Genomic DNA, 15,294 nt, shown 5'->3' with positions numbered 1-15,294 from the left:
CAGGAGGCACCTGCCACCATGCCCAGCTAATATTTGTTTTTTTTGTATTTTTAGTAGAGACAGGGTTTTACCATGTCGGCCAGGCTAGTCTCAAACTCCTGACTTCAGGTGATCCGCCCGCCTCGGCCTCTCAAAGAGCTGGGATTACAGGCGTGAGTCACCGCGCCTGGCCATAACTACACATTTTTTAAAAAGAAGGATTGGCACATTCAAAGGTAACTATTCCTACTTTTAATTTTCAACGTATCTAGCAGATACCAAAGCCCAGTGGCACAGTAGCCATGTGGACATGTGACTAATTAATCTTATTAAGCCATCTATAACATAAAAGCAGGAAGACAACAGGTATCTAACAAAATGCTTCAATCTCTCGTATCACAAGCTGGCTAAGAAGGTCAAAAGTCCAACTTTTACTTCTAGTATTTTAACTACACGGAGCTGTATTTCCATTGCTTAACTCTGTCATTAGTAAAACCTGCACACTATTTTGTTACTTCCTGTTTTGATAGACTTGGAAGCCTGCTGCTTTTTCTGTTTTGTTTTGTTTTTATTTTAAAAGAAAGCAAACAGGCATCCCAAGTATGTTTTCTATACAATGCAGGACTCAACGAATCACAGCTTTGCCCTGACCCCATATAAGGCACTGTCTTTTTGGCAGCAAGCCAGCTCTACTAACTGAAGAGCTCGTCCAAAGTTTGTAATTCATTCATGTTGCTAACCACAATTCTGAAGGCCTCTACTGGGACCTGTGCCAAACAAGCGAAAATGAACCCTTAAACAGATGAAGCTAAGGAGGCTGGCCAAACTATTGCGTAATCCACTGTAATAAAAATGCTTTCTTTGATGTGCATGCTCTCTCCCACTTTCCAAGAATATTATGAACTTAAAATGTGACATTTTGGAGGCAAATCTCTTGTATACAAAATGCTGTTACTCACAGAAGACTCCCAGTGGCCTGAAATAATTTTCAGATTTAACAGAACCACAAATGTTAAAGTAGAATTGTTCTTTTTCATGAATGAAATCAAACTGAAGCTTTTATAAACTAAAATCATTGCATAGTTATTTCAGAACAAAACTCTTGAAAGTATCAAAGAACTAAAGCACTTCTATCATAAAGAAGCTGAATAACAAGAACAAAAGATGTGGGACATTTGGACATGTGTAACTGCACATTAGAGACTAAGACAACACAGTAGTTATAATAAGCAAAATAACACAGAGAATAAGCTGTATTTCTGGACAGACTCACATCATGACATTGCATCTTGGCCTTTAGCCCACTTACAAAGCATGAAAACATGCGTTTACAGTTCACAGAAACAGTCTCTGGGATGTACCATCCTTGCTTTCTATTATCTCAAAGCGTGTATTTTATAGTTCACACTTTAATGTGTAAATTAAATCTGTCAATTTCTGGGTTTTGTTTTTTCTCTTATTAAAAATAAGCAGACAAAGTCAGTAAGTTGGTACTCTGCAGTCCTGTTTAACAATCAACTGTCCCTCAGGAAAAGGTAAGTTATAACTTCAACATGAAGATCGTGCTATTCACTTACCATGTATTTAGTAGTAGAGGGCACATAAAACACACAGTTTATAAATAGAGATACGGTTAAGATTTTTTTTATCTCTCCAGAAGTCAATTCTTTGGGAATCTTAGCTATTCATAAAACAATATAGAATACGAAAAATACAAACAATTCAACAGAAAAAAAACAGATATTACCAGTCCCGTCTATTAAAGTCTCAGATCCTAATACTTAAAAATAGCTTTTGTAGAGCCAATTTACTCTTACTGTAGATACAATTCTAAAAAAGATCCACTACACATTTAATAGATTAGAAATGGAAAATTAATTAGACGGAGGAAGAAAAAGTCTTATCTTGAGACAGTTTGTTGGCAGCAAGAAGTAACAGCTGACCACAGGACAGGGGAGAGGAAAGTATGACCAACAGAGAAAGCACAGTACAGAATGCGAATGGGGTGGTCCTCAAAGAAGACACTGAGGATGGCATTCTCATTTGAGTTTATTATTAACTTTATAAAGGGTACCTCTAGATGCCTTAGCACTTCCAAAGCAAGGAAACACTCTCAGCCTTTTGACTCCTGTTCATACAGTCATCTGTGTTACATATCAATATACCACTTGGAATACCTTTTTACTTTCAATTATCAGTCTCATCAGTTGCCTTGGATAAGAATCTAAAGATCCAACTCTTACTAGAACTAGAAATATACTCTTTTTTAGGAAGGGTTCCTTCTGCCAAGGGCTTTACATTAATATTTATCCTTATTAGCTTCAAATTTCAGAGGGGTGGCATTTTCTTGATCTAGTCTCTGAATTATCTTAGTTTCCCTATTTATTATGCCCGCTATATATACTAAAGATCAAACTAGAAAGGACTATGGCACAACTAATTTGCATGATGATCATCAGAAAGATAAAGTATCTTTAGCATATGCTAAAGAAGGAAAGTATCTATTTTTAAAAGATGGCTGGCAAAAGTTAATACAATAAATGAAAGTATTATTGGAAACGACCAATTTCCCAAACGGGACAGCTAAAATTAATCTGGTAGTTGTTTTTCTAGTAAAGACATTTATCTAAACAAGAGACTTTCAAAAGAGAAATTATAAGTTATTAATTTGACAAGACAGAGTCATTTTGGTGTATAAAAACATCTACATTCCATATTAATTTCTGCTGGGAAACTCAAATCATGAACATCATTTTAAGGTTGGTAAGATGAGATACCAAAGACTACACAAATGACTATCACTGCTTAGCCTACATTTCTTAACTGATGTTTGGCACAGTTAATACTGGGACCCTCGATGAGTCTTTTGGAAAGACTTGGTGCCTCCAAGCCAACAAACCCCCACCTTTTAGTGGAAAGATACCGAACCTTCTTAGCACTGAAGATGGAGAAGTGGAAGAGCTGGGAAAAGAAAGACGGCTTACTGAAGAGAGCACACACACAGTGTCTGGCGTTTCATTGACTCAAAAACCTTTGCTGCCATTAATAAGTGAAAGCACTAAGATTCAGCAGAAAGGAAGTCCATGTTAACCAAAAGTAGTAAGGGTTATGAAGCATAAAGGGCATGAAAGATTTTATATTAAAAAACTGGAATAAGAAATAAAGGAAACATTAACATACACATACTTCTCTACAGCATACTTTGGAAATGGATTTTGAAAAGTGCATTGAAAGCGAATTACTAATGTACTAGAAGACTGATTCAGAAGATTTGGTATAAAGACTAGAAATTCTTTTTGGAAAAGAAGTACCTATTATATGACATTTCAATCTTAATCTGCCCAGGTAAGGAGAATGGCTATTGTGAATATTCTCCTTGGATCTGTTGGTACCGTAAGAATATAAGTTAACACTAGGGGAGGCTGACTGAAGGATATCCATGATATATCTAACTCTCTGTACTGTCCTTGTAACTTTTCTATATATCTAAAATTATTTCAAATCAAGAATATTGCCATAACAAACTTAAAGAGGAATCTTTCAAATATATATATAAAATTATGTAAGGATCATATATATAAGAATATGAGATTTTTTATATATATGGATGTATACATCCTTCATATAATATCTTAAAGAAGAATCCTTCCTCTTTCCCAAGACCAGTAACTGACAAAAATCACTTCTGCTCAAGATGTTATCTAACATTTATTCTAACACTCTAGTAAAAACCTCATTAAGAGAAGTGTAATTATTTTACAAGATGGACTGAAAGACCAGTAGATTAAGAATAAATTCAATAATTACTGAAGTAAATTTAAGTCACTTTTAAACAATATATGTTCAGGTGTCTGAGTTAAAGAATATCCTTAGCAAATTTAGAATAACTTAATATATTAAACATCTGCAAGTCTCTACCAAGGCAGTATTCAGACTCAAATAAAAGAAACTTAGTATTTCCTAAGTAGACTGGCATACCATATTAAAATATTAACAAGATAAAAATATATTTCAGCTTGAAATTTCTCCTGTTATTAACAGTTTACCTCTTATATTTTCAAATGTCTGCCTATGACTACAGAGATGTTTTAAAAGAACTTGCTTATAAAGTAGTAACTGTCAAATTCCTAGGAACTTGGCTCATTCTAAAGGAGTTGACTGCATGGGGAAAAGGGCTAAAGTCTCCTCAATTATCTGCATGTGAAACTTAAAAAAGTGGGCACTGTTTTGGTAGATTTTTTTCCTGCCTAATGTTGATAAGGGCAGAATAATAAGAAAAATTAGGTTCAAAAGACTAATACCTATGAAAATATTTCACCTTTGGAAAGCACTGTATTAATAGCAATGTATCATCTAGAGATAGATCTGAAACTTCATACTTCAATCATACAGGAACAGGTTATATATAGCAAGCATTTTTTAAAAATGTACAATTAACCTGTCAATAAACATTAAAGTCAAGTGATTCAAAAAAGCTCTAAAGTAGCTGCTTCAAGCTTTTCAGCCCTGACACATGACTTAAAAAATGCAATCTTCCAAAAATATTCAGGCTCACTAAATTGAGTATTTACTTTTTAAATTCCTAATTCATATATACTTTCAGGAGGAAAAACATTTTATTATCACCATATAAGCCAAGCTATCTCATTTTGGGTAAATTATTAAACCTCTCTGTCCTCAATTTCCATCTGGAAAATGAGGATAACTGTATCTACCTCATAGAAACACTGTGAGAATCGAGTTAATATATGCAAAGGGCTTAAATAATGCCTGACACATGGTAAGCGCTCACATTTTAGCTTAACTTTAAAAATTATTTTCACAAGTTATTGTGGTTTCTATTTTTCCATTAAAATCATTAGAAAATATAACTTACCAATTATATTCTGAACTGTGGCTATATTTCAAAGATTAAAACATATTTCCCTAAGAAAAATTAGATAGCATAAATGCCTCATTATGCAGTGATGTTTTAAACTATGTATTTGATAATACAGCAATGCTGCACATAGAATGCAAGGACTTGAATGTTTCTAGATCCAATTTATATTACTGTTTGAATTGCAGAACACAATATATTTGATTAGAAAAGTTTCCAGGAAAAACATGAATGAACATTAGACATGGATTAGGGAACAATGGAAAGTTTCACATATTCTCCAGCTCAATTCAAACTTACATTTACTAAGAACATATTCTGATAGCAGACCCATTTCTGTGTCAGCTACCACCAGCAAGGCTTCAATACTCAGCATGTGATGAGAGGTGAAACCAAGTGTGAACAACTTTCAGGTCCCATGAGTAGGCTGACTGTTGAAGCTGTCAGGTTCAATTGCATCATTCCACATTATTCAATGCTCCAAACTGCTCCCTAATTGTTAGGAGCTTAACATATTCAAAACCATTGTTTAGGCTAATGCCAAAATGCCCCACAATGAGTTTCCATAAAGTAGTAGGAGGGAATGAAGTGTAGTTAAACCATCACTGAACGCTCATGATCAGACAACAGGACTGTATAGATTAACCAACCAATTCTAAGTAGGTTTCTTAATTGGTTAATATCAATATGGGTCTTACCTTTCTGGGAAAAAATTACTTTAGGACAAAGGCAGCTCTGAAATAATTTTGGAACTGGAAAGACCTTAATCCACAGCTGAACCTATAATGGCTAAAATTCATTTATCTATATTAGCATGAAATTATATGAGTTTTAACAGAAATTGTTAATACTATTTCCAATACAGAAAGTGTTCCCGTACAGTTTTTTTTCTCACTGGTAATCAGGCTGAAAAGTAACAACTGAAGTCATAACCATGAATTCTAAAGTATTTTATGGTCTGCATTTGAACTTCATAAAGTATCTGTACAGCAGGTACAATAGGTATTTAAAGTATTCCCATTTTACATATGGAAACACTGAGGCTCACAAAAATTAAAAGACCTGCCCAAGGTTATATGAATGAGTAGCAAAACTCCTGGAACCCTGGACTTTTGCTGACTCAAATTTCTGCTCTTGTGCATTGCATCACACAAATGGACACAGTAAAACTGCTAACAATGTTTTCGAACGAGGTACCTCTTAGCATAAGAGGTACATAATTGGGAAATTCATTTTAACAGTAACAATTAGTAATAAGAGAGCAGGCTAAGGAATCAGGCTGTCTTAATTCCAGACTTACAGATATGTGACAGTCACTGTGACTGAACCTTTTTATCATCTGATAACAAGAGATGTTACCAAGCTTATAAAAACTGACTGCTCAGAAAGGTAATTTCCTTAAAATTATAAGCCATTATATTATTTAAATCAGAAGACATTTACATTCTGACTAATTAAGTATAAACACAAATGTCACCCCAAAAGTCAGCTGAATCTGCCTGAGAAACTAAACCATTTTCTCAAGTAGAATTTAAGGTCCTTATTAGACATCATCTGAAAAGAAATCGGAGACTACATCTAAGACAACTTCCCCTACATAAACACACACATACATAATAATATTGGAAAACAAAATATCCAAAGCTAATTGAGATGAAAGTGTCACAGAAATCTGCAAAACTCTAGTCAATAATTGTACCTTTTTGGATTTTTTGTTTTTTTTTTTTTGAGATGGAGTTTGGTTCTTGTTGCCCAGGCTGGACTGCAAAGGCGCGATCTCAGCTCACCGCAACCTCCGCCTCCCAGGTTCAAGCAATTTTCCTGCCTCAGCCTCCCGAGTAGCTGGGATGTAGCTGACATCACAGGCATGCGCCACCACACCTGGCTTATATATATATGTATTTATATATATATATATTTTTTGTAGTTTTAGTAGAAATGGGGTTTCCCCATGTTGGTTAGGCTGGTCTCAAACTCCTGACCTCAGGTGATCCGTCCACCTCGGCCTCCCAAAGTGCTGGGATTACAGGCGTGAGCCACCGTGCCTGGGCAATTGTATCTTTAAAATATCAAAATATGCCCAGGCGAGGTGGCTCACACCTGCAATCCCAGCACCTTGGGAGGCCGAGGTGGGCAGATCACAAGGTCAGGAGTTTGAGACCAGCCTGGCCAACATGGTGAAACCCCATCTCTACCAAAAATACAAAAATTAGGCAGGCGTAGTGGTGCACACGTGTAGTCCCAGGTACTCAGGAGGCTGAGGCAGGAGAATCACTTGAACCCGGCAGGGGCAGAGTTTGCAGTGAGCCAAGATCATGCCATTACACTCTAGCCTGGGCAACTGAGTGAGACCCCGTCTCAAAACAAACAAACAAAACAACAACAACAAAAGAAACACGAAATATCTGCATTTACTAAATATCACATAAATAAACCTTGGAAGTTTACTTTACTTTAAATGATGTTTAAGTCTACATCATTTTGTTTAACAGTAACACGGGATAGGACAAGAAGCCACGACTATCACATGAAGATTGTATTTCAAAAGCAAAACTCAGAAAGTAGGATGTAACAGAATGCAATTACATTTCACTGCATTCAGTCTTAAGTTCTTCTACTAAAGAAATCATCCATCAAACAAAAAAAAGCACCTGCATTCTCCCAAAGACAGAACAGAATGACTGTAGAACTATGAAACAGTGGGATTTGAAAGGCAAAATGAAAAATTAATGACACTCCTACAAAAACGAATTTATACCTCTACTCCTGATCCAACAAGGGCAGAGCACATTATTAACAGTTACATGGACAGGAGTCCACTCTTTTCCGCAATGTTAAGAAACTACTCTATTACTGATACACTAGTATGTAGTAAAGCAGGCTTCCTATCAATTATTTGTGAAAGAACCATTACTCTAAAAACAAGTCTGTTGAAAGGAAAAAAAAAGGCGGGGGGTGGGGGGGGTGGTTTAACACTTAAGAATATAAAATAGAGGCCAGGCGCGGTGGTCCACACCTGTAATCCCAGCACTTTGGGAGGCCGTGGTGGGTGGATCACCTGAAGTCAGGAGTTCGAGACCAGCCTGACCAACATGGTGAAACTCCATCTCTATCAAAAATACAAAAATTAGCCAGGCGTGGTGGTGGGTGCCAGTAGTCCCAGCTACTCGGGAGGCAGAGGTTGCAGTGAGCCGAGATCGCACCACTGCACTCCAGACTGGGTGACAGAGCAAGACTCCATCTCAAAAAAAAAAAAAAAAAAAAAAGAAGAATATAAAATAGGTTTATCAAACAGTTTTTTAAAGTTTTTTCCCCCAAAATTTGTGCTATCAGACTCCCCCCCACCCCCAATTTTACAAGTGTCTCCTTTTCCCCCCAATTAAAATCATAAATCAACTTATTCTAAGTTTTTAACTTCTACTAGCCCTTCCCAATCTTAGCTCCTTTACCACTTTCCAGGGAACAATTCTTAAGATACCAAATAAGCCAATGTAGAGGTCTGTTTACTTAAAATGTGTATCACAAAAAGCAAAAATGACCTCTGGATTTTATCCTGCTGGCACCAATCCAATCAATAAAAACTACTTTCATTAAGGGCATGGGGGCACAAAACGGTATTCAAGTTTAATATTTCCATTATCTATCAATATTATTAAAGTTTTTGCTTGCAAGTGTGATGGTTTTCTTAATAGTTGTGGTAAGACTTCTAGAATTCCTTTTTTTTGGGGGGGGGGAGACGAGTCTGGCTCTGTTGGTTGGCCCAAGCTGGGTACAGTGGCGCGATCTTGGTTCACTGCAACCTCCGCTTCCCGCATTCGAGCGATTCTCCTGCCTCAGCCTCCCAAGTAGCTGGAACTACAGGTGTGAACCACTATACCCGGCTAATTTTTTAATTTTTTAGTAGAGACAGAGTTTCGCCATGTTGGCTGGGCTGGTCTCAAACTCCTGACCTCAAGCGACCCACCCACCGTGGCCTGCCCAAAGTGCTGGGATTACAGGCATGAGCCACCATGCCTGGCCTAGAATTACATTTTAAATATTGATAATTTTTATTCACCCATTTATCTTATTGCATTGCTCTCAAATCAACTACTTAGAGCAACCCTAAATAAAACACTACGATGTGACTATCTAAATACAATTAATGTATGACTTGAAAACAAACAGGGTCTATATAAGAGTGAAACAGGAATAAACTTTATCATTTTGAAAAAAAAGATTCAACTGCTAAGTGTCCTATCAATTTTAAGAGTCCTATCAATTCTATTTAAATATTTCTGTATCCTTTCTTTTGCACATTGCCTAGAAAATTTCACATTTTTCACATTCGACACCATTATTATTGTCTCAGGCAGCTAAATTGAAGTAGTTCACTCACTTCAACTGAGAGGTCAACGTGCCTCAGTTGCCTGGAGACTGATGGTTGCTACAGCAGCACCAGATAAGCCAGGCTAAATAAGCTTCAGCTTGAAGACAGAAAGCATTTACTGCTGAACAGAAACACAGATGCAGGTATCTCAGTACACAGCATGTAAATCTAACTGGATGATCACATTTGTAAGAGACCCATCTTTCTGAAAACTGGAGAGGGGATTTTAATTGAACTGAATCCTGGGTTACTTACAACTATGATTTCTTTGTTCTTCAGATGAGTCACATGTTAAGTGGAATTTTGCCTCTAGCTATAAATTTCTCTTCACTACCACTTCCCTAATGCCAACCCCCTGGCTCACAAACATAATGAATGAGAAGAAATGAGGATTTTTGCTTAATTCAGCTGGGAATTAACCAGAGAATAATTAAACAGACTTTTATAAAGACAGAAAAGAAAAAAGCACATTGAAAATGTTCATGTGAGACTTTGTCCAAGGATATAAAACTATCAACAGCATATGGTTACACTTAATTAAAAGAGATAAAACCATTTATAAGAGCCATTCTTTCATTTATCCTTTCACCCTCTCTAACCCCAAACCCCTGTTATGGCTACCTCACTTTTAGTGAAATGAACCACAGAAAAACTCTGCTAAAGTAGTCAAACTCCTTTAACTCAATTTGGGAGGTTCACCAAATAGTTCACTTTCAACTTCAAAGATGGTACTACTAAAATCATGCCATTGATTTTCTGTGCTGAACTGTCTGGGGTTGATTCTAATAGGTAATTTTAATAGCAACTGCTTGCACTGTGCCATTCACACAAATGCATCAAAATAACCTAATGCTGTGCTTGCCGGAAAAGCGTATGTATCCTAACGACACACGCAATGGAAATTATGCACACATCCATAAAGCTTAAGTTGACAGGAACTTATAAACAACTATTTTAACTAGTTGTTCATTATTAGACATTTGTCCCTGTGATCATTTTCTTGACCATTAAAAGACTACTAGAGCTTTGGAGAAATGAAAATAAAATTATACATAATTCCAAATAAATAAAAATATATATTTTGGAAATCTTAAATGATTATCTCTGAAGAAGGGGGGTGTAATGCAGGTGGGTTGGGTACAGCTTTCCCCCTGCACCGTCCTGTTTATAAAACAGGATTACAATTTCTTTTATTTGACTCTTACTTTTAAAACATCTTGGCCAGGCGTGGTGGCTCACACCTGTAATCCTAACACTTTGGGAGGCCGAGGCAGGCAGATTACCTGAGGTCAGGGGTTGAAGACCAACCTGGCCAACATGGCGAAACCTCACCTCTACTAAAAATACAAAAATCACCTAGGCAAGGTGGCATGCGACTGTAATCTCAGCTGGTCAGGAGGCTGGGGCAGGAGAAGCACTTGAAACCAGGAGGCGGAGGTGCAGTGAGCCAAGGTCACGCCACTGCACTCCAGCCTGGGTGACAAGAGTGAGACTCCGTCCCCAAAAACATCCTATAGACTAGGCCACCTATCAAACTACAAATCTAAAGTCAGATAAAAGGGGTACACAAATGGAAAAACCTGTATATTCATCATTATTTACAATATTTACAAACACTGTTCTCTCCCACTAGGAGGAAAAATGTCTAGTGCTTGAAGCGATCATTCAGTCTTTTAACCTATATTCTCCTACACTGGTTTTTTTAAAACTTTAAAAAGATTTCATATATTATTTGTGTAATTTTAAAAATTATGAAAGGAATTTTAAAAATCACAAGAGTCCAAAACTGGCTCATATTTTGTGGATCCTACTTTTTTAAAGAAAAAATAAAAGCTCCTCTGAAATTATATTTTATATCATTCGGACAAAATTTAAAACCCAGAAATTAAGAAGAATTAGTTGGTGCCCATACATTCATCCATCCTCTCTCATGAATACCATGTAAAAATACCTATCATTTTCACTAACACATTACTACAAATTGAGATATTTCATAAATTCCTGTAGAAGGCCCTATTTCATTTGTTTGTCCTCTAATGAAACTCACTTTAAAAATGAGAAACCCACCTACTACCTCTCACATCATAGTGTAACAACTTACCTGAGTTGTAGCAACAGCAGGGGCTGCAGATGACACCGCTGAGGGAGAGAGTGCTCCTACTTGTTGCAAATGCCCAGAAGACTGCTGAGGTAAGTGAGAGCTGGAGACAGGAGTACTAGATCCCGAGCCAGATACTACATTTGGAAATGATACTGCTACATCATTGCTGTTATAAATACCTGCAAAAAAAACCAAATTTTATTTAAATATAACTTAGCAGTCAAATTTGTTACAGACACACATAATCAGTAAACTTGCATTTCCTCCTGGATCCCTCCTCCAATTATAAATTTTATTGTTGGTATTTTAAAAATATTGTGCTAGTACTAAACAAATAAACACTGGCTTTTCATGAAGCGGTTCCCTAAAAGAACCTACAACATTTTTATTTAGCAAAAAGGCTTTTGTTAAAAGCAGGGGATAGCAGGAAGAGCTTTGTAAAAAATATATAATGGATTTTAGGAGTTTCTAAGAGCAAGAAAATATTTCTTAAGTAGAGGAATGAAGCAATTAGAGTTCCATAAAAATCACCTAATGGGCCTTCCAAAAGGCAAATACTAAGGCCCCAGAAATCATGACTGAGAAAGTCTGAAGTAGGAAGAGACCTTGTTCTAGAAAGGTGACAGGGTAGAAGTTAAAATGGAATAGGCCCAACTTGAAATTCAGAAACCAACAGAGGAGCTGATGACATTGGTGGGAGACAGGCGTGGGAATAAAGAATGTTGGTAGATTCTAGAGACATTCCAGAGATAACACAGACAGGACTTTGTGACTGACTGTATGGGGCAGCTGCAGGGATAGGAGAGGAGGAAGGATTAAGACATGATGAACTGGGCTATGAGTTGGCAGCTCCATTTACTCCAGAGAACATAAGAGGTGAAAATCATGGGAGACTTGATGAAATCACTTTGAGAGGAACCATGGGGATAAAAGCCAGAAATAAGGTGGGAAATGGAAGCTACTCATTCTACAAAAGAGGATTTGGGGGGGGTGGGGGAGGGGAGGATGAGCATAAGTTAATAGGAAACAAGTTAATTTTTTTAGAAGTGCTGATTTTTAAAAAAACAGAAAATCATGCTCAGCATAGACAAGGAGAGGCTTTCAGGATAAAGAAATGGGAGTATCTATAAACCAGCTGTTTTCAACAAGGGGTGATTTTGTAGGACATTTCACAATACCTGGAGACATTTTTAGTTATCAAGCCTGGAGGGTGCTACTGGCATCCAATGGGTATAGACCAGGGATGCTACTAGACATTTTACAATGCACAGGACAACCTCTACAAGAAATAACTGGCCCATAGTGTTAATAGTGTGGCAGCCAAGAAAACTTGCTATAAACCAGAGCTCCTGGGAGGCCAAGAGGGAAGAAGAGCCTGAGACCCAGGTACAGAAACAGGAGGAAAGAATGAACCTAAGTGGGCTGTAGAAAAAAATATATAAATAAATAAAAATTACCAATTGTAGCCCTAGAGGGCAACAATAATCAGTAATTTATATCAACAACACAATTTACTTTGTTCTAAAGAACATCAACATAGCCCGGACAACAAAGGGAGATATTGTCTCTACAAAAAATAAAAATTAACCAGGCATGGTGGCACACGCCTGTAGTCCCAGCTACCATGGGGACTGAGGTGTGAGGATCACCTGAGCCTGGAAGTTCGAGGCTATAGTGAGCCATGCTGTGATTGCACCACTGCACTCCAGACTTGGCAACAGAGCAAGACTCTGTCATAAATAAATAAATAAATAACGTTACTGACATATAATAAATTAAAGCACCTACAATCTTATTCAAACAGGGAAAACAAAACAATTGGGATATTTTAAAAGGCCTTAGAGCTATAATTAAGGCTTCGAGATCTTTTTTATATCTACAGTTTCTCCAGAAAAAATATATTCATTTAGCCAATGCATTCATACTCCAAACATCATTGAACTCATTATTTGCCAGGCATTATTCTAAGCCCTGGAGATAAAAAGGCATTCAAGATAGGTAGTCTTTGCCTTCAAGAAGTTGCGTAGAAAAAAAAGGCATTACAAACAGTTGTGAAGAGCACAACAACAGAGACATCCTCGGGGGCTAGGAACACAGAAAAAGAGGCATCTAATTCAGACCTGGAGTGAGAAAAGTGGTGAGCCAAAAAACGTACTGGAAGAGATGTTGTTGCTTTTCAGGCTAATTTCTTTTCTATCTTTTGTTTGTTTTCTGAGTCTTTTGTTTGTTTTCTGAGACAGTCTTACTCTGTCATCTATACTGGAGTGCAGTGGTGCAATCATAGCTCACTGCAGCCTTGACCTCCTGAGCCAAGCGAACCTCCTGCCTCAGCCTCCCAAGTAGCTGGGACCACAGGCGAACACCACTACACCTGGTGTTTTTTTGTTTTTTTTTGTTTTTGGGGGGGGGGGGTAGTCGGGGCAGTAAGAGATGGGGTCTCACTATGCTGACAAGCTGATTTCAAACTCCTGAGCTCAAGTGGTACTCCCACTTGAACCTCCCAAAGTGCTGACATTACAAGCATGAGCCACCATGCCCAGCCTCAAGCTAGTTTCTTTTTTGAGGTGAAGTCTCACTCTATTGCCCAGGCTGGTGTGCAGTGGTGCAATCTCGGCTCACTGTAACCTCCACCCGCAGGTTCAAGTGATTCTCCTGCCTCAGCCTCCCTAGTAGCTGGGATTACATGCACGTGCCATCACCCTCAGCTAATTTTTGTATTTTTACTAGAGATGGGGTTTCACCATGTTGGCCAGGCTGGTCTCAAACTCCTGACCTCAGGTGATCTGCCCATCTTGGCCTCCCAAAGTGCTGGGATTACAGGTTTGAGCCACCACACCTGGCCTCTCAAGCTAATTTCTAAAGGCACTGCAGAACACAGGTGAAGGACGGTTTGGGGAAGAAACATGCAGTAGAGAGCAGGATAAATTCTAAGGACTTGGTGACTACTTAGACCTGAAAATTCTATTAGACTAATAGAACTTGGTGACTAATTAGACCTGAAAAATAAAAATAAGGGTAGAGTCACCAATGACTCTTAAGCAGCAGTAAGTGCATGTAGTGATACCATTCACTGAAACAGGAACAGCAACTGAAAGCAGTGTTTGGTTACTGTACGCAAGTAACTGTGCTAGCATAAGAACTCAATGAAGTAAATATTACTCCCATTTCACATATGAGCAAACAGAAGTTTAAAGAAATAAAGTAACTTGCTTGGTGGGCTAGTAGGTGGTGAAATATTGATTCAAACTCACAGGTGTCCTATAAATGAAATCACTTCCTAATACAAATTAGAAGTTCAGGGTCACGGTCTTTGAGATGCCTGTGGGTGACAGAACTCCTATATATAGCACACAATGGGATAAGCCTAAAACCCAGCAGAAAATTCAGATCTGAAGACAAATAAAATCTAGGAGTGAGAAGCATGGTAAGTTACAGTAAGTAAACTTGCAAACTAAAAATACTTACTATTGGTCTGCACTATGGTTGAAATTTTAACCAGTTGCTCATAATTATTATACAAATAAGAAATTTCCCATTAAGAATTCTAGATGTCTAATATCTCTTGAAAAACTGAAGATTTGCCAACACTGGATACTATATTATAAAAGAGCAGCAATATGACCAGAGCTCTGAACAGGGCATGGAGACTTTAATCCAGCATCTCCATCATCCCTGACCATGTCACTCATTTATGTTACCTACGTGGCCCCGTAAGTATTTTATTTACAACTCTTGATATGAACAGAATGGTCAAGGCCAAGGAACAAAAATGGGATCACCCAGGGAAAGTTTTCAGCATGATCAAGAGAAGAGAACCAAAGACAGAACCCTAAATAACATTACCATTTAATGAGTAAACAAAATTAGATCACAAAGGGCAAACTTAGAAAACTAAGATAGAGAATCTTATAAACTGCTCTAAGAATTTCAAAGGAATGGCTGGGTGCAGTGGCTCAGGCTTGTAAT

The 15,294-nt window shown here is 37.6% G+C and overlaps 1 protein-coding gene across 50 annotated transcripts in view; it reads right to left on the bottom strand.

The window, feature by feature from the left end:
• The window catches only part of LOC709083 (protein AF-10), a 218,583-nt gene that overhangs the window by 19,076 nt on the left and 184,213 nt on the right, over positions 1 to 15,294 (bottom strand). For all 50 annotated transcript variants that reach the window (XR_013397955.1, XR_013397958.1, XR_013397953.1 and 47 more), the window contains one exon: positions 11,329 to 11,507. Coding sequence is in view for 42 of the 50 variants with exons in the window: in XM_015146586.3 (XP_015002072.1) it covers positions 11,329 to 11,507 (179 nt within the window). In the remaining 8 variants the exon portion in view is untranslated. The remainder of the gene's footprint in view (positions 1 to 11,328; positions 11,508 to 15,294) is intronic.

This window comes from Macaca mulatta, chromosome 9 (genome assembly GCF_049350105.2).
Source record: "Macaca mulatta isolate MMU2019108-1 chromosome 9, T2T-MMU8v2.0, whole genome shotgun sequence".
NCBI lineage: Eukaryota > Metazoa > Chordata > Mammalia > Primates > Cercopithecidae > Macaca > Macaca mulatta.
The sequence above is the reverse complement of the archived record's forward strand: the minus strand, read 5'-3'. Positions and strand labels throughout refer to the sequence as shown.